The sequence below is a fragment of the Leptonotus elevatus genome, chromosome 10 (genome assembly GCF_054856555.1).
Source record: "Leptonotus elevatus isolate MCC_2025b chromosome 10, RoL_Lele_1.0, whole genome shotgun sequence".
Lineage (NCBI taxonomy): Eukaryota > Metazoa > Chordata > Actinopteri > Syngnathiformes > Syngnathidae > Leptonotus > Leptonotus elevatus.
Window position 1 is genome coordinate 2,042,098 of NC_141248.1, and position 24,375 is coordinate 2,066,472.

The following is a 24,375-nucleotide window of genomic DNA, read 5'->3' on the forward strand; positions in this document are numbered from 1 at the left end:
CGAATTCAGTAATTGGGTCAAATTTAACCTAAATTGGGCTAAATTTGACCCAACTGTTTTTAGTGTGTAAGGGCTTGAAGGAATGGTAAATTATCACTTATAATCTAGTCTCCACTTACAATTCATTAGCAGTTAATAATCATTCACAGCCTAAAGGTTTCTGTTGATGTACAGTACACTCGCTGAATCACCGGTGTGGTAAACCCCAACAGCCTGTAACTTTTAAAGGCTGCCCACAAATTATGAGGAACAGTAAATGCCGAAGATAAAGAGTCGTTTGCGATATACACTGTATGTATTTAAAGAAGGAGGCATTAGTTCGGCAGCAAATTTGGCCTCCCTTTCACCAGCGGGTTTCTAGGATTGCCGCCACGACCACCTTGGCACCAATCACCTTACGGACACAGCTCCGAACGGCCGCCTCGACAATGGAGGCGCGGCGCATGGCCCATTCGGACTCAATGTCCCCCGCCTCCCCCAGTACAAGGGAGAAGTACTGCCGGAGGTTGGCGTTGAAACTCTTTCTGACAGGGGATTACGCCAGACGTTCCCAGCAAACCCTCACAATACGTTTGGGTGGTGATCAGTTGACAGCTCCGCCCCACTCTTCACCCGAGTGTCTAAAACATGCGGCTGCAAATCCGATGACACGACTACAAAGTCGATCATCGAACTGCGGCCTAGGGTGTCCTGGTGCCAAGTGCACATATGGACACCCCTATGTTTGAACATGGTGTTTGTTATGGACAATCCGTGACGAACACAGAAGGCCAATAACAGAACACCACTCCGGTTCTGATCCCAATCACGCCCCTCCAGATCTCACTGTCATTGCCCACGTGAGCGTTGAAGTCCCCCAGCAGAATGAGGGCGTCCCCAGGGGGAGCGCTGTTCAGCACACCCTCCAAGGACTCCAAAAAGGGTGGGTAAACTGCCGTTTGGTGCATATGCACAAACAACAGTCAGGATCCCCCCACCCGAAGACAGAGGGAGGCTACCCTTTCGTCTACCATTGTAAACCCCAACGTACAGGTGCCAAGCCTCACACACCAGCTCGGGCTCCTTCCCCCCGCCTTAGCTGCCGCCCAGCCCACTATGCAGCTGACCCCTTTGGCCCCTCCCACCAGTTCCTGAATCCTAAATGGCTATTTTTGACACTTTGAATTGATTGTTATGTTTTGTTTTCATTTAAGCGGAAAAAGCGTTTTACACAATAAATATATATTTTTTCTTTTTCTTTTTTTTCTGAGCCAAAAAACGATCCAATTCATGACTCCAATCCGTGATCCGATCAAAACCATGACTTTTGTGATCCGTTGCACCATTAATGATGAGTCATTGTCCTGAAGCCCTGAGAATATTGATGAGTCTCAGTACTGCGCGTGTTTGTTTAAAATTAGACAACCTTTTCTATGATCAAGATGTAGCTGTCACACTCAGCATTGTTCAGCTTTATATGGACGACTTCAAATACTGTATCAAATTTTTTCTAGATGTACTATTTTCTGACATTTAAAACTCATCACTACATTTTACTCTTTGATGTATTTATATTCTACTTTGTGGCTTATGCCTTTTTATTTGAAAGATTTTGAAAGTGTGCATCAAATACAGTTGATCCCTGTTAATATTAACTTCATTACACAGTGAGACGACACAGTAAACAGTACAAAGTGTCCAATCAGAAATATCGATGAAGTGAACCCCATGGCTGGCAGTCCATGCTAAGTCTATTTGCCATAGCAAACCCAGCTGCAGGTGTACAAGGAAGTGTGTGCTACATGTGCTGGACTTTGCTCCCATGCTGGATATGCAATGAACGAAGAGTCAACAAAAAGAACAAAATGTCCTGAAAGTAAAGGAAACTCATAATGACAAACAGTGATTTCAACAAATGTAAAGGGCTGCCAAGATCTGTCACTTTGTATGTTTCACGCAGATGCTGACATGGTAACAAACACGTTCAATTATGTAATCATTTACTCTTTTTTCAACACAGTAAAGGTCCATGGTTAAAAGCAGTGCATACAGGGGATTTGTAAAAGACACAAGTTTTTTTTTTAAGTAACCTTTAGTAACCTATATCTAAACTGCAATACATTTCATGAGTCATTGAGAAAAAAGGTAGTATGTTGAGATGACTTATTTGTGAAATAAATTAACTTTCCAAGTCCAGAAAGAAGTTACGATAGGTAACAAGGAACATGTTTCAGCTTAACATTTTAACAGATATAATAAAAAAAATTGAGACTTCATCATTAGAGTTCTTGCTTAATTACTTCAAGAAGAACAGAATGCTGGGAAAATAACCAGTTGAAAACACAGGTATAAAGCTGCATACACATCAGGTATGGTGGACTCAGACCAAATGCTAGGGGTGTCATGCGATTAAAACCTTTAATCGTAATCAATCGCATGACTTCAATAGTTAACTCTTGATTAATCACACATTTTATATATGTTCTAGATGTACAATAATATGTACTATTAAAACATTTTCATACTCTTGTTAAAATGAAAGTGGATTTTTTTTTCAACTAAAATAACTATGGTTGCATCTTTCGTCAATGATACAGTAATTTCATAATAATTACTTAAATTGAGCTAAAATTAACAACTTGACCCCAGTCTCCACAAATATATGCATTATTATTAAATTGACTTCATTAGTTAACTCACAATATAATCACAAATTTTATATCTGTTGTAAATGTTACAATAATGCCCCCCCCCCCAAAATAAGTTTTCATACTCTTGCTAACATAAAAATGTAAAAAAATTTAAACTAATAGCGATATGGCTGCTATCAATGACTAAATTATAGTCATTGATACACTAATTTCATAATAATTCATAACATTTAGTTAAAATTAAAAAGTTGTACTGTAAAAAAAAAACAAGTGTGATATTGATTTGTGGTGAGGTCACTTTTCTGCCTCTCGATGGCATAATTGCAAGTAACTTGTGAAATTCTGCACATTTTTCAAATTGTAAAATGCAACTTGACCCCAGTCTCCAGAAATATATGCATTATTATTACATTTATTACTGCTAAATTTTGATGTGGATGTGTCTGCTGTGCTGCGACTGGAATTCCCCCAGTACAGGCTTTCCAAGTAAGGGGCAGTCATAAACTCATTCACTCCCAGCCATTTTCACTGAAGCGACCCCCTTCGCTCCCGGCTGTTTTACTGGATTTTGAATGATTTTGCAAGGCCCACAGAATATTGTGTTCTATTGCTATCAAAACATGGAATACACGAAAAGAAAGATAAGAGTCTCTTCATCAGGAAAAAAAAAAGTACATTTGTATCTGTTTCCGTTTTGCAGCAATTAGCATTATTCATCATTATTCACAAACCTGTTTAAAACACTGGCAAAAAGAGCTTGTTACAACATGGCCCTGGTTGATCTCTTATATTCTGCCCCCGCCTGCTGGCTGTTTTTTGTAATAACTACAATTGCTTTTAGCGTCCTGTTTAGTTCAGAGGCAGCATCAAAGCCTCCTATATTCTACAGCATAAAAAAACATATACATACGTTTTGGAATTTAAAAAACCCCCCAGAATGATTCTATTCGTTTTTGGGAGCAAATGAGTTAATCGCGGGTTTAAAAAAATTGTGACATTAAAGGAACTTTAAACTAACTCATTACTTTTGACACCCCTAGTATTTGCACAATCACATACACAACAAACAGTAAATACTGTAATTCTCACCCTGCTAGTACTGTTCCCAAAAAATAAAGGTAAACTTCACTAGGAAAGGTAGGAAAGCTGGTTCCCAAAGGGATATTTTTCAGCCATAAATAACACCATGAGACTTAGCCATGAAGTCAGCATCTACCGTATCATCATCCTTCATTCCACCGCTACACAACCAAAGAACACAGACATCAGTTAATGCTGCTTGCACAATATGCACTTTCATTTATTTTTATTTATTTTTTATTTTTATTTTTTATTATTACATGCTGTGGAAAAAACAGCCAGTGCATATTCCCACATACTGCATAGCTATGGAAATAATATAGTTTTACCGAAATTATGTTGTCTGATAACATTTGTGACATTAAACTGAAGTTAGCACCGTGTGTCAGTTTGCATGGATGTCACTGACCTTAAAAGCAAACTTGCGGGTGATGTTATCTGAAGGCTGCACTCCTCCAATCCGGAAACTGAGCAGAGGCAAACTTCCTAGCACAGTGTCCTCCTTCTCATCTGTGAAGAAGAAAACAGCTCAATGAGCGTCAAAGGAACAGGGTCAGACCTGCACTGGAAGTCTGCAGCAAAAACCGTTGAGCTTTTCAAAAAGTGCTATTTGACGGACTCTATTTCTAAAATACACTTTTAACCATGGCGACGGTTTCCTACAATAGATATCCATTGTGGTCCTTTCGAAAATGGTCTCTGTGATAAGCACTTAATGGCTCCCACACACCAGAATCCAGTGGTCATAAATAGGACCACTGTAGAAGAAAACCACTCATGTTGAATGAATAATGAATGGCAGCATGATTTCTTAAGAAGTCCACAAATAGATATATATTTTTTTCATTTTGTCCTACCTTTTATTCCCTGAATCTCTGCATGGCCAATCGTCCTGCTGCTGACTGGTGTGTGTTTGTGTGTGTAATGAGGAAGAGAGAGAGAGAGAGAGGAGAGGGAGTGAGAGATCTGAAAGAGGGGGTTGGGTTTGTGCAATCATACAATACACTGATCCCTCCTCTGTACGTGTTGTTAGTGCGTGTGTGTGGTGTGTACGTGTGTGCGTGTGTGTGCGCGCGCGCGCGTGTGTAAGGGGGGGGGGGGTAATTGTGCGCACGCAAGACAACGATCAGCCCATGTGAGTCAGTGCAGCAGGAATTTCGGGCAACAGCCAGCCCTACCTGCTGCTATTTTTAAATGGCGGGTGGGGTGGGGTGGGGGCGGGGGGGGGGGGGCGTTCCAAGGATACTTTAGGGTATCCACAGATTATACCAAATAATTAGTTTCATTTAAAAAAATCTATCAATTTGAGTCTCTAAATGTTAAAATATATTTAAGTGCATATTAAGCATGCAGGAGATTTTTGCACATAATGTTCTGTTTATTAACTCATTCCCTCCCAGCCATTTTCACTGAAGCAACCCTCTTTGCTCCCAGCTGTTTTACTGTATTTTGACTGATTTTGCAAGGCCCACAGAATATTGTGTTCTATTGATATAACAACATGGAACTTACCAAAAGAAATATTAGAGTCTCTTCTTTCATCAGAAAAAAAAAGTATATTTGTATCTGTTTCCGTTTTGCAGCAATTAGCATTGGAATATAGCTAAGTTTCATCATTATACACAAATCTGTTTAAAACTGTGGGTAAGAACACTGGGGAAAGGAACTTATTGCAACATGGCCCTGGTTGGTTTGGTTACTCTGCTGCCACCCACTGGCCATTTTTTTGTAATAACTACCATTGCTTTAATTTCTTCAGGTCTAGTCTATGAACAATTAACATCAGTGTTTAACATTAATGCAATTTGCACACAAACAAGTTTTTAGTTTAATTAGCTTAAGGAACAAGTCATATTTAATACTTATTTCATTTTCCTCACACCCTATGAAAAAAATAATACATTTGTCCCACCTCGGCCTCCCCTCTGACTCCGCCAGTGGTCGGCACCAATTCAGCGTCATGTACACGTCAATGCATGCATGATATTGGGACAGCAGACACACCTCTGCCTCTTTCTTCCTTTTGTCTGCCACAATAACATCAATTACTGGCCTCTATATTAAAATTAAAGCCTTGTAATTGTATTGTTTGATAAACATTCATGAGCAGAAAAGGCAAACAAAAATCCATAAATATATTGTATGAATCCTGTTCAAGCATCAGAGGTTATATTGCCATGTGCCAATACCCATCAGTTTTGATAGATGCTGTGATCCGTTTTTCCTGAAAGTCCACTTTTTAACAATCCTCCAGCAAAATATTGATCACTCCTGATGCTGTCACCAGTGTGTGAATGAGCCACTTATTTCCTTTCCATGGCAGCAGCAGACGTGATCATTATTTTAACCTCGGCCCTGGGGGCAAGCCAGCTCAATTCAGCTGGTCCCAAGCCCTGATATATATGGACGGTTGGAGTCAGGAAAGGCGTGGGTCGTAAAACCTATGATTACTGACTTATATGACTTATATGCAAATTAGCTTTAAACAAATGCAGCGTGAACGAAGTAAGTAGGAGCACCCTTAGCAGGAACTTTTCGAGAAGGCCCATCCATAACTGCGAATGAAGGTTGTAATATTTTTGGATTTTCCATTAGAGTAGTTTTTTATTTTATTTAGACTTTTGCTCTCTCTCTCTCTTTTTTTTTATTATATGCATTGTGTGTGTGGGGGTGTGTGTGTGCGTGTGTGCGTGTGTGTGGGGGTGTGCGCGCGTGAGTTTGGGCTCATTAATTCACCTGAAACATGTTAGAAATCCCATACCCTTCAATTTTTATTTAATAATTAATTTTTTCCTTTTTTTCCATACCCTTCAATTTAACGAATACTTCAAAATCCCGCTAGAGTCGTGAAGTTGCCAGGACACCAGAGGAACAATCAAAGAATAGCAAGATGAAACTAATTGAAATACAGCACCAATCAGACACCACCCACTACCCACAGAGTTACAAGCCAGAATCTTTCACCAACCGAAGAACCATCTAAATTCCAACAGCTTAGGGAGACCTCAAGAGACCAAAGGAAACTGAAAGGAAAGGAAAGGAAAGGAGGACTGAAGAGAGGAAGGAAGGATAGAGAAAGCAGAGTGAGATCCACAAACACCAGCCTCCACCGATTCAATGACCAGAGGGAGAAGCAAATTCTGTTAGAATTTCGGTAGATGCTGGTGTGGTGGATCTGGCATGCATGAAAACCTCCACCAAAGAGGGGAGCCGTCGACCCCGGCCAGACAGGGCAAGTCAAACCCCCAGGCCCCCGGCCGCGGAAAGAAAGGCACTTTTAAATAAAATGTATTATTATTATTATTATTGTTGTTGTTGTTGTTGATGTTGTTGTAAGATTTCCATTAGTTTTCTTTTCTTTTCTTTTCTTTTTTTAAAGGTGTTTTTATTTTATTTGGTTAAAGAAAATGTTTTTTCAATTCTAGTTTAGTTATTTAATTAGTTTTAGTTAATTAATAACTTGTGGTGAATTTTGTAATTTGTATAAAAGGCACCTACAAAATAAAATAGTACTGAAGGTAAAAAAGTATTATTACAATATAGGAGTTATGACCTGAGGTTTTTTTTTTTTGTATTACTTCCCTATATAAATACTGTACTCACAGTATACACTTACTCAAAATCTGGCCTATTTTTTAATGTTGTGCAGTGCAAAGCAGTGCCATCGTAATCACAAAAGAAATCTCTTGTTGGACACAGGTGAGCAATTATCTTACTCAGTCCCCCAACAGTTATCAGTTCCCAAATACTTGTAAAAGAAGGTCAGATGAGCTCAAAGGCACATTGTGTGCCTCCAAGCACTTCCTGAGCATCCAATTCGTTTGCTCTTATGTCATCTGTATCTATAGACCTCGAGGGCATACCTGCATGCTAGCTTGGGAATGATATGTTGGGGCAAATGGCATATGGTGATGTTTAGTCTGTCAACTTTGTTTGTATGATTTCTGTCTTTGGCATTCATGTTCTATAGTTGAATTAACAAGTTTGTTATAAGTCAGACATTAACTACTGTATAATGAGTAAAAAACTTTGAAGGTAATGATCATATTGTGTGAATTAGCAAATACATGCTAACTGTCAGCCACTGTTTCTTCACCAAAAGCTCTCACAAGACAAGCAGTGTTGTAAACATTTGGAGTATGTCTTCTCTGACTGGCACATTTCACAGGTGAGTCAACAGCAAGGACTACCCTTCAGGTTGGTCAACACAAAACATTATAATTAAGGGGGCTGTTCCGGACCTTAAAAACACACGCGACATACGGTTTGCACATTCAAAAATGGGCACAACATTGTTTTCTCAAGCAAACAATTGTAGAAGCTGATCTACTATTCGGGTGCAACCAGGATAGCTTCAGCCAAATTATCCATGCAGTTAAATTTTAGGATGATTTTATGTATTTACAAACCTTTAACACGTGTAATGAGATTCATCAAATCTAAGATAAATGTCACTGGATTTTGTTTTATCTCGTCTTGAAAAGCAGCTACAAACCAGCACGCTGAAAACTTTTCCACTCGTGTAAACATTTAAAAATATTGTCGACTTTATTGTGATGTGTCATCTATTCATCAATCCAATTTTCGAGCAATTTTATGAATGATCTAAGACCCGTTAGAGTGACTGAACATGTAATTCTGCGCACGATATGTAAAAAATTGCAATCCGAGAAAATCATACACAACACATCCACCAATAATATACGCTATTTGTTCCATTGAACACAATTCAGCTCGCTCCTTTGTTTTCTTGGTAAATCATTCACTAAGAATCTTGGTGTTTGTCAGTGCTTAACTCATTCACTCGCAATAATTTTCACTGAAGCAACCCCCTTCGCTCCCAGCTGTTTACTGGATTTTGACTGATCTTGCAAGGCCAACAGAATATTGTGTTCTATTGCTATAAAAACATGAAACTTACCAAAAGAAAGATTAGAGTCTTCTCTTTCATCAGTTTTGCAGCAATTAGCATTAGAATAGAGCTAAGTTTCATCATTATTCACAAATCTGTTTAAAACTGAGGGTAAATGAGCTTGTTGCAACATGGCCCTGGTTGATTTATTATACTCTGCTGACACCTGCTGGCTGTTTTTTGTAATAACTACCATTGCTTTAAGTGACCTCTTCAGGTCAGAGGCTGAAGCAAAGCTTTCTGTATGCTCTAGCATAAAAAAACACACATAAAAAACAGACCATTGCAATATTTAAAAGAGAACATTTTTATACATTTTTGGGAGCAAATGAGTTAATCATTTTCTTTTTTTAGCTACCATAAGACATAGATAAAATGAATGGTTATAATACAGTGTGAGTGCAGATGCAATGGAATGATTTGTCTCCAATTGGGTACTCAACAAGCGACTAATTTGTCGACGGCACCCAATGCAGGCAGGACTCAAATAAAATGAATCATCACTGCCTAAGTTGATGTGTAAACACACACAGAGGCACCAACTAAACCACTGTGCTTTAGACGAGGGGAAGAGGCAGCTTTATAAATCACAACAGAGACCACAAACGTGCTTTTCTTTTTCCCATTCTTTGAGGTTTGGTCTTTGCTGGCATAGCTACCTATCAAATTGCTACATTGCAATGGCCTCCATTGCTCCCTCTCACCAGGCCCTCTTTTGCAAAATACAGCTGGGCCACGCAGAGGAGAGGCAGGGAACAAAAAGACGTGGTCAGAATGAAGAGAGAATCAAAAAGCACAGGACTTATAGATAGATAGTGTAGAGCAAATAGAACTAATAAGCTTGACCAGATTTGCAATTACAACTTGGTGAATTCATCACAAAAAATATTGTGTGTGTGTGTAGGGGGGGGGGGGGGGGTCTTACATAAACCGTTGAGACAAAAAATAATCCTAAATGACTCAAATTAGTACTGTGGATAAACTGAGTTCATGATCGTGCCCATTATTTTAACAACAACAACAACAACAACAACAACAACTCTTTAAGCATGCGGACCAAACCAGCAACTGAATCATATGTTTGTGCATTTTCTGAACTGCCAATTTGAAAGAATGTCCGATTCATCATTTATTAAAAAATAATCTTAAAGAGGCACGGGACAAGACGCAAATCTCACGAGACAAGATTTTTGCAAAATTTTTAATATGAACAATGCCTTTTCAGAATATTTTTTTTAATTGAGCAGACTGCAAGAAAATCTCTCGCTCTGAAGTGCAAATGTAAACATAAGAAGGAGAGTCACTTTTGTTCCAGGCTCATTTTTCAAATGCTGCTGGCCTGCTGCTATACAAAAACAGCTGCAGCTGTGATCTTTCCATCCATCCATCCATCCATTTTGTTGAAAAAACTAAATTATATTATAAATTATTACGACTGCGTATTAGGGCCACATCTAAATATTTTTGTCCAGAGGGGGGTGGGGGGAGGGGGATATTCAGAGAAAAAACTTTATAGAGTGGCAAATTTTCGAGAAAAAAAAATCAGAAACTCACGAGGAATACACGTAGCGTAGCGCTAGTCTAATGTGAGGATTCGTTGGTGGTTAATGGTACAGTCCATAAAATGAAAAGGCAGGATGGAGACGGATTTATTCTTAAATTAAACTTTACTCGTCATACACGGCAGCGAGAGCGACAACACTTCCTGATCACCTAACAGCTGACTAGCACTAACTAATCAGAAGCTAGCATACTTTAGGTAAATGCAAGTGAAAGACGGAGAGTGGCAGATTTGACACATCAACTTAGCTACTTGAACAAACAAAAAATACCAAAATGTATGAATGTGTAAATAATAATTCTGGAAACATAAATGGACAATAATTGAACACTCCTTATTGTCCATAGGTGTGATTGTGAGTGTGGATGGTTGTTTGTCTCTATGTGCCCTGCGATTGGCTGGCAACCAGTTCAGGGTGTACCCGCCTACTGCCCAAAGCCAGCTGGGATAGGCTCCAGCGCCCCCCGCAACCCTTGTGAGGACAAGCGGTTAAGAAAATGGATTGATGCATAAATGGACAAGTAAATACTGTGTACATTTTAACAAATTAACTTAAATGCTTGATCCTCAGGGCGTCTTTAAGCCTGGTTTGTTAAACGTGATCAACACGTCAAGTGTGTCAGGCTGTCAGCATCAAAGTGCGTAGAATCATTTACGCCTTTCAAATAGAATCCAACACCCCTCACACTTTCTGAGTGGCACTAGCCTCATTAGCATTATTGATGCTAGTTGCATTAGCATTAGCATTGCTAGCCATACTAGCATTAGTAAATGCTGGCAATATGTGGCATATAATACAATGTAAGCGCAATTAAGTCGATTATTTTAGTATCCGTAATTACTTGATTGAACTTGATTTCATGACAACGGCGTGTTGCTGACGTCAGCAACCAGTCAAGTCGTTGTTACGCTGCGACACGCTGCCGGGAACAACTACAAAATAAGTGCGTAATGCGTACAAAGGCAATGTTGTCCATATATTATTGGTATAGTAAGTCTTATTTTGAAGTTGGCCTTCACACCGCATGTTACTGTTATGAACAAGTGTCGCTGCGACTGTCTTCCTGACAGTGTACTCTAAATAAACGGGATACCCAAGGCATAAAAAATGCCTCTTACTTTTTGTCACTTAACTTGGGACGACAAATCTCGTGTCGTTCTAATCTCGTGTGGTGTCCCATCCCTAATCTTTAATGAGTAACTCTAAAATAAATATATATATATGTGCAACTAAACCATGTGATCAATATCGGAATCAGAATCTGCAGATGTCACTCATGAGCGGAACACCCCTCACATACACACAGTATACATGTCTCACTCTTCAATCAAATAATTGTGGGAATGCTGAACAGCAACTTATGTTGTTTCTAACCTTTATTATTTCAGGCACTCCCAGTTAATACTTCCGATTTACACCGTACACGCCTATTGGAGTATATATCGTCTGATTCCATATTACTTACAGTATTCCCACAATTTAACGTATAACATATTAACTTTTCCCAATTCCTTTTTAAATGGTCAAACCTAAGTCACTTTCCACACCCACTTACATACATACAACTGATCATCATGACCAGCTACCTGGTACTGCTAGTGGCGCAGTTGGTAAAGTGCATTGTCCAGTTACCAGGAGGTTGCAAGTTTAAATCCCGTCTCTGACTGTACATTGCAAATATATCCATGGCCATTATGCTAAGTGATATACATGTAAACCAACTGACTGTCATATCAGGAAATGGATTATAATTTCACTGAAATGATTAAATACATGTTAGCTTTCAGCATCAGATGACACTTTTAAAAATAATTAGCCATTATTTCAAACAAGTCAAGCTAGCTCAGTGGTTAAAGCAAGTACCTACCTCCATGGAGTACCTGTGTTCAAACCCCACTTGGGCCACTTAGTACATTCGATGGTTCGATACCAACTGACTATAATATCAGAATTTTTTTTGTAATTTCACGGAAATTATAAAATGCATGTTAACTTTCAACATCAGATGACACTTTTCAAAAATAAATATGCCATTTCTAACAAGTCAAGTTAGCTCAGTGGTTAGTGGTTAGACCTTCCATCACAGAGTACCTGGGCTCAAACCCTGCTTGGACCACATTTTAGTACTTTAGTCATTTATCTTTCGATTTACTTCATAAGCACATGCATTAAAATCTTAGCTTTCAGCTAATAGCATTCAACTTTTCAGCATTCCCATGGAATTTCTGCAGAAATTGCAATTGGTCTAGTGACAGAGTTGTCTCTGTATTCATCGAAACAGCCGCTTCAGTTTCCTTGTTTTTGTATTAAAATGGCAATTGAGTTGAAACAGTATATATTAATAGAAGGTTTGTATTGCAGCCATTATTGAGAAGAAGCTACTATTGTGCGGAGCAGAGCCAAGTTAGCACTATTAGACGTATTTAAATTCACAAATGCTAAACTCTTTGTATGTACGCTGGTAGAACATTATTAACACGGAATTCATTTTCATCACTTTTGCAACATGCATCCAAGATAAATACAAAATTAACTTATTAGCAAATTATTGTACTTTCCATACAGCCATTTTCACTGAAGCAACCCCCTTCGCTCCTGGCTGTTTTTCTGGATTTTGACTGATATTGCAAGGCCCACATAATCTTGTGTTCTATTGCTATAAAAACATGGAACCTACAAAAGAAAGATTAGAGTCTCTTCTTTCATCAGGAAAAACTGTATATTTCTATCTGTTTCGGTTTTGCAGAAATTAGCATTAGAATATAGTTAAGTTTCATCATTATTTACAAACCTGTTGAAAACACTGGCAAAAAGAACTTGTTGCAACATGGCCCTAGCTGATCTCTTATACTCTGCTGCCACCTGCTGGTCGTTTTTTAAACTACCATTGCAGAAGCTGCATCAAAGCCTTCTGTATGATCTGGCATTAAAAAAAACATTTTGGGAGTGAAGGACAAAGTATTTTTTTTTTTAAATAACGTATTTATACGTTTTGGGGTGTGAATGATGAAGGATGAATTTTAAACTTGAAAACCAGGGGCACACACCTTTATAGTAGAACAGACATCTGTCAGAGAGGACAAACCACCTCTTGTTCCACTGCTTCACTCCACTACTGGCCTGGTGGGGACACACATGATTATATCAGATCAAAGTATTCGTTAAACATTGACATTGTATTACTAATATGCTGTCTAATCTGTTTGAGACACATAATATAATAATGAACCAAAAGAACAACAATTTTCAACCCTATGACACATTCTCTGTAAGAACAGGCAGTAATGGATTGGTGATTGAATAATATACCTGCTTGTATAGCCATCCTGCTTTGCTGACTTTTGCTTTAGGATTCCTACGCATGGAGTTGGAGCGCTTCCCAAATGTCGCTGCCTTTCTTGGCATTCGGGATGTCTGAGACAAGAAGACGAAATGCCATGAGTGTTATACAGCAAAGCAAAGTCTGAGGGTGCCACAGCATCTCCTGGAGGATGATGGGTGAGTATGCAAACTAATTGCATCCATGCATTTTTTTTCATAAAACCATGAATCGATCATTTTAATGTCTCTTTTTCCCATAAAATCTTAAGAAAATAAGAGTTTTAAAAGCCAATCTCTTATAGTTTTCTAGAAATTACTGTTCACATGATTTGAAAAGTATTTTCTTACATTTATGAACGACTTGATTTATTGCACTTTTATACAATTCAGAATATTTAAAATTTATGTATAAAAGTATTGTATTAGAATTATGAAAATGTTTTCATCTCGTCCTTGCTGATGTCAATGCTTGTGTAACACTTAAGTGATAATAACACGTGTTAAAATTTACTTTTAATTTAATATTTGTGGCGCTTTTATAGTAGTAAATCAAGTAAATCAAATCGAATCGCGAAAAATCTAAATCGAATCGAACTGAACTCTTGTTAATCGAAATCGAATCAATTAAGTAAATTGGAATTGATACCCAGCCCTAGTTATTTTAGCATAAATGTTGATTATTTCAGTCTATGAATGAAATTGTAAAAGCTGGGTGAAATAGAATTCCATGGTTGACACTGCTACACACGCAGCACCCAACATTATTTGACATCAATTATCATCAAGTCAAATAAGATGATCGTATAAATATTATTGAATTGTAATATTTACCGTAACATCTTGAGAATGTAGTTTTTTTTATTTTTGCTAACACAGCCAGTGAAAACTTGTCCAATTGTATAGACACTGTATAAATGGTACTTAGAGGTTGTGAAAAAGGTGTTTCATTCCAGTTTGATGTATAATAGCCAATGTTACAAATGTATATACAATAGCATAGTTTTCGTTGCTCACCAAGAATAATGCAACTTAATGAGTGGATTTATCCAAAAACTGGTCGTGCCAGGAAAAAAACTACTAGTGAGTTCCCCAGGCTGCAAATAATACTTTCCAAGTAGGCATGGGCCGATTACCAGTTTGACTGTTTACGATAGTTACAATAACCGCTAACACTGGCTGTCACCGGTAATGACCTCTTCTCTTGTTTTTTTTTCTGTGAAGACTTCTAAGGAGGGAAGAATATGATTGGCTGCTTGCAGAGTTGAGTAAACAAGCCGACTCTTTGAAGTTTATTGCCTCCATTTAACTTTGTTTTCTCCTTTTCTGCAGCAGTTACGCATAGAAGAGGGGTACAGTGGAAGGTCATACAAAAGAGACGCAGTTACACAGATGCCTTCGCATTGACCTTAAGAAAAAAAACATGCACATGTATAGGTACCAGCATGTACTAGTTAGCCCCAAGGACAACATGAGTAGCCCCTGGGTATGTTCTAATAATTGTTCACCAGCATGTAATATACAAATGTGTTATTCTCAAGAATTAACGGTAAACTCACCTTTAAAGGTCTGATAAAGAAAAAAACAATATTTGCCTTTGAGGTGTATAGTTTGAGCGGATTTTATATGAAGTGTAGTTCTTACCCGTACACAAGGCTGGACTTCTTGAGACGCTTCTGACACCATGTTTGTACTTTTACTGTGATTGATCTTCTCAGCAGTAGTGTTTATTTTCCCTTTCATCATCAAATCACAGGTCCTGACAGACAAAAAAAAGCATTGATGCTGAGGTATCATATTTTTTACAAAAAAATATTGTTTACAGTAACATCTGAAGTTGCAAGATTCAACTTTGATGAGAATGTTTTCACAACTGAGGAGAGATGTCAGTCCAGGTTTTGGCATTTGCAAATGGTGAGTGCCTTGCCTAAGGGCACCGCCGCAGCTCTCTTTTGTTTGATGGGATCTCAAACCTGTGACTCATGGTTAAGCCTTACAGACGTTTGTTGTTGTTGTTTTTTCTTATGAGGCATGTTCATAATAAATGTCACTGTCCTGCGCTTTCTGGAATTCCTAGCAATGCTTGTGGTAGTGCTGGGCTACCACACAGAAATGTCGTGAAACATCTACTTTTTGGAGCTTTTATCCATGTTAAAATGCTAATTCTTCACCAAAAACATCACCGAAGTGGTGTTTTCCTCCATTCGCCTCGCTATTAGAAATTCTAAGTCATTCTGCTCTCCAAGCACCAGCCCCTCCCAACCTGAGAAAACAAACAGGTGCTCACTTAATGACGTCATTAGGTGCGGACCCACTCCCGCTCTTCCTATGCAGACTAAACACACGCCTACTTTCTCTGAGACCTCCATGCTCGCAGGATAATGACAAAAGTAGCCTTTATCAGTAAACATTCTGTCCAAATGAATTCAAAGCAATTCATTATCCTTTACATTTGCAATGCTAAAGTGCAATGATAATTGGCCGTCTTAAAAGGTTCTGGCTGACACGTGTAAACTACAAGTAACATTTTTGCACTGCTTACCCTAACTGAATTAAAGGTATAGTGGTAAGTGCATTCACCCTCTAAACAGAAAGTCACAGGTTCACCTCTCACTCAGGTATTTTTCCCCCTTCCTTCTCTCCCCCTCCTGCTCCACTATGATTTATTGCTCCAAAGGAGCCATTTTGTTTCAAATGTTTATTGAAGAATTGAACATCCATCCATTTTCCACATTTAAAGAAGATGCGGTGGTACTGCAAGGGCTGGCCAGTCATGCATGCATGCATGCAGCTCTCCAGAGTTTTGTGGGCGCTGTGCGCAGCAGCCGGCTTCCCAGTAAACACGTACAGTTGGGGCCCATATGGGCACCATTTGGTCTAGTTGGGCTTTGGCTGGGCATAGGCTTCGAGTGGGCTTCGTTGTTGGGCCCCACTTGGGCAGTAGGTGGGCAGTAGATGGGCGAAACTAAGTATGGGCAATAAGTGGGATCTGGCTTGGCTTCATTCCAAAATATTCAAATTTTGTACAGTAACAGCATGCGCGATAGAGCTTACTACTGGCCTATATTTCTTTACAATTAAGTAAGATTTTCTTTTGGGAAATGAATGCACAAATTTTTTTTATATTTCAACTTATTATTGACACCTTAAAATAATCACTTAAAGGATCTTTGTGCAATGTGTCACTTTTTTACTCGCGACTGCCACCTCTGGCTCAAAGCGTAACTGCAGCATCTGTGTCAAGCTAGTTCGCGCATGGGCGAGTATGTGCATGATCTTAAAGCGACAGCCACAGTTGACAAACTTGACTTCAAATGAGGTAAGAAAAACTCCGCCCCTCACCGCCCCAAAAGAAACTGTGGTGTGTGAGGGTCCGCACACTCTACTAAAGGGCAAATAGAAGCTGATTAGAGTAAAATGAGTAAAAAGAGTCAGGGGTCTTTGTACTCATCTGGGCATTGGTGGAGCATGCATGATGTAGAAAAAGCTTTGTTATTACATTTTTAAACTGCACAATGCACCTTTAAGCCATTTTTTCCATACTTTTAAGGAAACATAATTTTTTTTAACCATTTGCATCATAAGGAGATGATTTAGAAAGAAAAAAAAATGCCCAAAAAATAACTGAGGCAATTATTTTAAGAGGGTGACGATATGTATTATCTGGACTATTAATTGAGTTGGAGAATGGGAAATTCTGTTTGACAACGGTGCAGCACTGACCACTTGTTGTACTTTGGCATTCAATAATAATAAAAAGGAAATTAATCGTATTATTGGTCTCTTTGTTATTAATTAAAGCTTGTAACAAAATAACTGTGAGGCATGAGTGGGAAAGGAACCCTTATGGGTACAATCAGGACCACCAAAATCAGCCCAGTGGGCCTCAGATGTGAGAAAGTTGGGTTGCCCATGTGGGTTTTAGCTAGGGCCTATATGAGGCCCAACTTGAGCCTATCTGCACAGCAAAAATTGGTTAAAAGTTCAGGGTGATTCACAAAGAATACACCAAAATCATTACACGATATTTCAAAAATGAAAAACAATAGAAAACTTGGACACAAGTTTTTTTTTTTCATGTTTTTTTTTGGGCTTGACCCTGTAAGTTAAAATTTCCGGATATCTAGACCATCTAAAAACGATATCGTCTTGATCATGCGACACGTGGTGATCATTTCTGGTACTCGTCTTGTAATGGGAGTATAATAATAATCATCATCATCATCATGGGCACCATCATTTTTTTGTCCAGGCCTCTTTCATGATCTTTAATTATTTTTTCATTATTATTGTTTTTTAATAAAGCTGTTGAACCACAACTCAGAAAGCAATGTATCATTTTCATTTGTTAATTTTCTGTAATGTTTCATTTATTACTACGTTATTTTTAAATGTTTTAAATTTTCTATTTTTTTTTACAAGTGTGGAATTTAGGATATTGATGGATCATTGATTGCAGAACACCACATCGTTTTTGGACGCCACGCTGTCGCCATCTGCTGACCAGTATGAGTATTGTTCGCAGTGACAACTTCCAGCGATCCAAAAAAAATACAGACAGTTTTTCGATTTTGTGTCTCCTGCCATATCCTATTTTCGTTTCTGAAATAAAAATTGAAATCAAACTGTTATTAGACTTTTCCTACCCGTTCCAGACATCCAAATGAGAAAATCAAGCTGTATTTCAATCTATTTTAAAACGAAAATCAAATAACGAGTAATTTTTCTATTTTTAATATCTGTTTCCAAACATAATATCAATGACCAAAACAGACATGGACCCAGATGGCGCCCATTCACCAGCCCATTCCATACCCATGTGGGTTTTAGCTAGAGCTCACCTTAAGCCCATCTGGGCTTGCCCACATGGGGGCCACCATGAAATCCCTGGCCAAAATTAACTGGGTCTCAGCTGGGCTACCCAGATGGGACCCATTCACCAGCCCATATCCAACCTACATGGGCTTCACATGGGTGTGTTGACAGGGCTTAGGACGAGAGGGCCGCGGCAACCACACAGGGAGAGGAGAGGCAGGGTTTTACTGAACCAAGCCTTTTACTTCCGTGTTAGAAAAATAGCCAGCAAAATACCTAATATTTCCTAAAAAATTACATCACCACCGTCCATGGTAAGATTTAATCATTAAATGCCTATAGTTAACTGTAGAAGGGCTTAAAATAACGAGATACATCCCCTTTAGGTCTGTTATATAGTTGAACCAGTAGCAAACTCAGCAGAAAGTGAACTACAGCAGTGGTCCCCAACCTTTTTTCCATCACGGACCGGTTCATACAAGTCCACAACTTTAGAGGACCGGCAACCAATTTGGTTGGGGGGGAGGGAAGCTTGGCTGTTCGACGGCTGATTAATAAAAGGCTACAACAACAAACGCAAATCCACTATGTATTTTTTTGTACCTGTACTAGCAGCACAAACACCATAACAACAACGCTTTAATATGGTGAGGTCACCATGGTATATGCTTATGAATAATACGAGCAACACAAAAACTGGGGTATTTTGTAGATATAACAATTAATGTAAAGCCACATTTTTATGTAATTATATTAGTAGCGCCCTCCTTAACTCATTCACTCAAAGCCATTTTCACTGAAGCAATTCCCTTTGCTCCTGGCTGTTTTACTGGATTTTGACTGATTTTGCAATTCACACAGAATATTGTGTTCCATTGCTATCAAAACATGGAACCTACAAAAAGAAAGATTAGAGTCTGTTCTTTCATCAGGAAAAGTATATTTATAAGTACAAGTATATTTCTATCTGTTTCCGTTTTGCAGCAATTAGCATTAGAATATAGCTAAGTTTCATCATTATACACAAATCCGTTGAGAACTGTGGGTAAATGATCTTGTTTGCAACATGGCCCTGGTTGATCTCGTATACTCTGGTGCCACCTGCTGGCCGTTTTTGTCATTACTACCATTGCTTCACCAAGCCTTCTGTATGCTCTAGCATAAAAAGACAACATACAAACATATAAATACGTCTTTGGGACACTTAAAACATTTAAACGAGAACATATTTATACATTTTTGGGAGCAAATGAGCCTTGACATGAGTCAAGAGTCCGTCGTAAACAGAGAGAATCCCGTCACTTTTCAAGCCTCGGCTAATCAATTAACCAGAAGTATAGTAAGTTTTTTTATTCTTTCAACTGTGCAGCCCACCACGGCCCTGTCCAAAGTGGCCCACGGCCCGGGACCGGTCCGCCGCCCAGTGGTTGGAGACCACTGAACTACAGTAACTATGTACTGCATGCACAGCATAACATTACTTCATTGATAATATAGAGTTCAATGCAATGTTGAGCTGCTATACAGTATCTTTACAAGCTAGCTGATAAACAGCCTGTAACAGTTGTTTATTCTTTCATCCAATGCAAATCAGCTAGCTGAATAGAGAGATGGAACAGTCCTGAAATGCATTATTATTATTGCTCAACTCTTATGTAATTAGCTTGAAGAAAGTTTAGAACGTGAAGAGCTTCCAGCACTGTGATGGAATTTGCATGCTGAGAAGTGCAACTATGTAGAGTGTGTTAACTCACTGCAGATTGTTGTATATTGGTGCAGATCCTTGCAGCTGGATTGTGTTCATTACTGGTCCAGCTGGTCTACTGGTGTCATGTTGACTACAAACACAGAGATTCACAGTATTAAAGCCAAAATTAGATTGAAGATGGATCTGAAGTTACTCTGAATCAACCGCACCAAGCACATGTCTGTCTGAAACATTTATTGTGGCTGTCCAAAGTGCAACTACAAGCGAGCAACAACCACTGTGGCAGCAATACCAAACCTCTTCTTCAGTTAGTGGCAGGTAAAATATTGTGGTTGAGGTAGTATTAAGATACACTGGCTGACAGCTGATTATAGATCCGAAATTGTTACGACATTGCTCACTCCACGGATGATTTATTTGCTGAAAACAATACTACACCTGTCTGCACTAACAGTATGGTCCAAATTGATTTTAGCTTATGCTTCACTCTCGTGCCAGTAATGTGTGGGTGTGTGTGTGTGTGTGTGTGTGTGTGTGTGTGTGTGTGGGTGTGCGTGTGTGTGTGTGTGTGTGTGTGCTGGTTAACCTACAAACCTATATAGAGGCAGCTGCTAATTAAGTAGATGGGTGGATAAACACGCATAAGTCTCTGTCTTTTCAGTGAGTACAAACAATCACCAGATGTTAAGACAAACAAGCCAGCTCCACACTTGAGAAAAATAATATAATGCTGCAGCATGTTTCAGAATCAAATTGTGTCGGGCAGCATGGTCGCCTAGGTCAGTGGTTCTCAAATGGGGGTACGTGAAGGCACGTGACATTTTGAAATAAATTTCAAAAGTAGCATCCATGCAAAAATTATTTTTAAAAATGATTATTAAATTATGTAAACATTTCAGAAAAAATACAAGTTCATAAAATGAATGTTATTTTCATAGGCTATTCAATTTTATTGTCCTAAAACACCCGATTCTCCTGATTGCTGAATGGTTTGACCCAACCTGTTATATGCCACCTAATATCACCTGTCAATCATTTCAATCATTTAATTTCATATTTTGAGAATATATCTTTGCTTTGACTGCAATGGAGGTCAGTTAGTGGTAATCATTTTAATGTACTGTACAGAAATAAAAATAAATAAATAAAAACGTATTTATTTTTCTTTTTTTTTTTGTTATTTGTCTTTATTTCCCAAAAATTCAAGAGACCATTATACAAACAAAGATCCAAAGTTTGATAAAGCAGACAATGATGGCAGTCTTTTTTTTCAACAAAAAAGTCCTTTGCGCTGGTATTTGTCTGAAAAAAATATTTCACAGGGGGTACATCAATGAAAAAAGGTTGAGAACCACTGGCCTAGGGGTTCAAATCTTGGCTCCAGCTACAGTGCTGAGTCTGTAGGACCCTAATGAGGACAAATTACATAGAAAATGGATGGATGGATGGTCACTGACTGAAGACAAAATAATAAACTTTAACCAGACCGGCCTTTGGCATAGGTGAACTAGGCGGTCGCCTAGGGTGCCATCTAGTGGAGGGGGTGCCAAATTGCAGGAGAAAAAAAAGAATAAAAATATATACATATTTTCCCCCCTCATGTTTTGTAAATTAAAATGTTATACAGCAAATGTATCTTATATGATAATTTGTGTTTTATGACTTCTAGTCCATATAAATGACTGAGATCATGACCTGGCGCCCTGAACCTGACCCTCTGCTGCTGTTTACAGGGAAAGGTAGGGGGAGGGGTTGCGCATCATCTTAGAGTGTTAGCGCTATTGATGGATGGATGGCACGCTTGTGTTGTTGTCTATACATTAAATACTTTTACAATGAATAGGTCCAAACCCTCAGGTGCTGCATTAAGAAAGCGGCAAAAGGAGGAGGAGTAAAAACAGGCTAAGGGTAGAGGTATGTATGTCAGTCAATCATCATTGTCTATAAGAATAAACATGAAAATAGTGTTAGCTTCTTAGCTTGTTTGTAACTTTGTTCACTCCACCATTACGTCCATGCTACTCTGCGCACCAAAGCGGGGCAAAGCTTGCTGGCTTTAAAATAAAGCAATCAGTCCAGTCCAGATACCTGCAAATAGATTTGCATTAATTGTTGTTTCACATAACCATGTTAATTTATGCAAGATAAAAATTGTGTGCTGGTTTAATGTAAATAAATATATAGTAAAGGAATACTGAGTTTTTTTTGCACACTATTTGTGTTATCTGTGAATCATCTTGTTAACACCAAAGTTTTACTTTATCTAAATTTGTATATTTATACAGAGGTCGGGACACCCTTTCATAAATGTCAATCCGTCAATATTTAAAGATGAACCATCTGTCTGTCATTCGTCAATCGCAAAAAATGTGCCTCTTGGAAAGTTTTATTTTAATAAAAAATTTTTAATAAACACTTTACTGAGGGGCGGCACGGTGGCTGACTGGTTAGCACGACCGCCTCCCAGTGCAAAGGTTGTGAGATCAAGTCCGGGCTTCGGCCTTCCTGGGTGGTGTTTGCATGTTCTCCCCGTGCTTGCGTGGGTTTTCTCCGGGTACTCCGGTTTCCTCCCACATTCCAAAAACATGCATGGCAGGTGAATTGGACACTCCAAATTGTCCATAGGTGTGATTGTGAGTATGGTTGTTCGTCTCTGTGTGCCCTGCGATTGGCTGGCAGTCAGTACAGGGTGTACCCCGCCTACTGCCCGAAGCCAGCTGGGATAGGCTCCAGCAACCCCCGCGACCCTTGTGAGGACAAGCGGTACAGAAAATGGATGGACTTTACTGAGGACAGATCAATGTTGACACAATCTTTTAGAAAAGCTGCATCAATCGCTTGTGAAAAAAAACCAATATGTGTCTCCCGACCTAGCTCTCTCTCTTGCTCGCTTCCTTTGTCACGTGAACGCTAAATACCCACGGTCGCAGTGTGGGACAGACTAGTGATGGGCATGACAGTTTTTTTAAGTGAACTGAATCTTTAGAATCAGTTCATTAAAACTAACCATTCAAAAGATTTGTTCATCAAATCGTTCGTCTACGCAATTGCTATATGTTAATTCAATAATAGATAACGTGATAACCACCACATAATAAGACTAATGACAGTGAAAGGAAGCTCTCTGTGATCCGTGCATTGAAAAGCATTGGACTTTGGATCATTGTAATTTGATTTGTGGGGATTATTGTGACTTCAAAATCTGATGAATTTTGTGTCTGGTTTGTATTTTGCTAGTAGTCACAGGCAAAAACAATCCAATACGATCGAAGTATTTGCATTGAGTTGCATTGTGGAAATATATGAAATGCCCGGGTGATTGGAATTGTCAATTGCCTGTGAAAAATACCCTTTTGCCTTCTTGTAATGACAACAGTCAGTCTTATTCATTCTCATGCCATTAGTCTGTTTGGTTACAATTGGTCTATTTATTTAGTAATTGTAGCATAATGCCTAAAAAGGAGAGGCTGAAAAGGGGAAAAGAAAAGGAGCGACAGCAAGCAGTCAATGGAAGCATCTCTCTGCTCTCTTGGATAAAACCAAAGACACATAAAGATGAAAGGTCTAGGCCAGAGACAGTCATGTTAACTCGTGTTTAGCACATTTTAAAGCTCCCATTTTAATATTGATTTGCTCCTTAAGGTTAATTGTATTGAAAATTCTTTTTTTTTAAGTAGCTTGTACTAAATCAGCAGGCATGAAGCTATTATTAGCTAAATTATTAGCTCTTATTTAGTACAAACCATAACTGTAAGTTACTTCTATGCTACAAGTCTTGCAGTCATGTTGCCCTAATAGGCTGTTATTAAAACTAGCTGTGGGGTATTATTATTATTATTATTATGTGTGTGTAATGTTTATTCAAAAACTTCTATTGACATTTCCGAACATCCATTTCTGATATGTGTCCAATGCAACACAATGCAAATGCTTCCTTTATACGGTGAAAACAAACGGCAGATTGTAATGCTTTTTCCTGTGACTATCATACAAACGACATCTCATCACATTTTGAAATCAAAATAATCCTCACAAATCAAATTACAACAATCCAAAGTCCAACGCTTTTCAATGAGCAGATAGATTTCGTTAACCAAATTGACAGCCATCTTGACTTGAGACGTCATCTCGGAATTGTCATATTCCTTGTGCACAAAAGTGCCCTTTTTCTCCCCCCGGAGCACTTGCCCCCCAAAATCTCTGTGCACGCCACTGTGTACATAGTTTGAAAACATTTTGTAGTTGTTAAAAATGTTAGTTAGCACAAATTGCACTAAACTGTTGCATTGCATTGTACTTATGCTATTTATTTTTATTCGTAGTTGTCTGTGAAATTTTTTATTTATTATG

At 38.6% G+C, this 24,375-nt stretch overlaps 1 protein-coding gene across 18 annotated transcripts in view; it reads right to left on the reverse strand.

Moving 5' to 3' along the window:
• plekha6 (pleckstrin homology domain containing A6) overlaps positions 1 to 24,375 on the reverse strand; it is a 141,550-nt gene that overhangs the window by 60,955 nt on the left and 56,220 nt on the right. For 14 of the 18 annotated variants that reach the window (XR_015096359.1, XM_086087823.1, XM_086087824.1 and 11 more), the window contains 5 exons: positions 20,072 to 20,155; positions 15,147 to 15,261; positions 13,494 to 13,598; positions 13,232 to 13,304; positions 4,120 to 4,220 (listed from right to left, as the gene is read on the reverse strand). Coding sequence is in view for 15 of the 18 variants with exons in the window: in XM_086087826.1 (XP_085943952.1) it covers positions 4,120 to 4,220; positions 13,232 to 13,304; positions 13,494 to 13,598; positions 15,147 to 15,261; positions 20,072 to 20,155 (478 nt within the window). In the remaining 3 variants the exon portion in view is untranslated. Of the gene's footprint in view, positions 1 to 4,119; positions 4,221 to 4,567; positions 4,711 to 13,231; positions 13,305 to 13,493; positions 13,599 to 15,146; positions 15,262 to 20,071; positions 20,156 to 24,375 lie in introns of those variants that run through there. The other 4 variants (XM_086087829.1, XM_086087830.1, XM_086087837.1 and 1 more) reach the window with 2 other exon arrangements.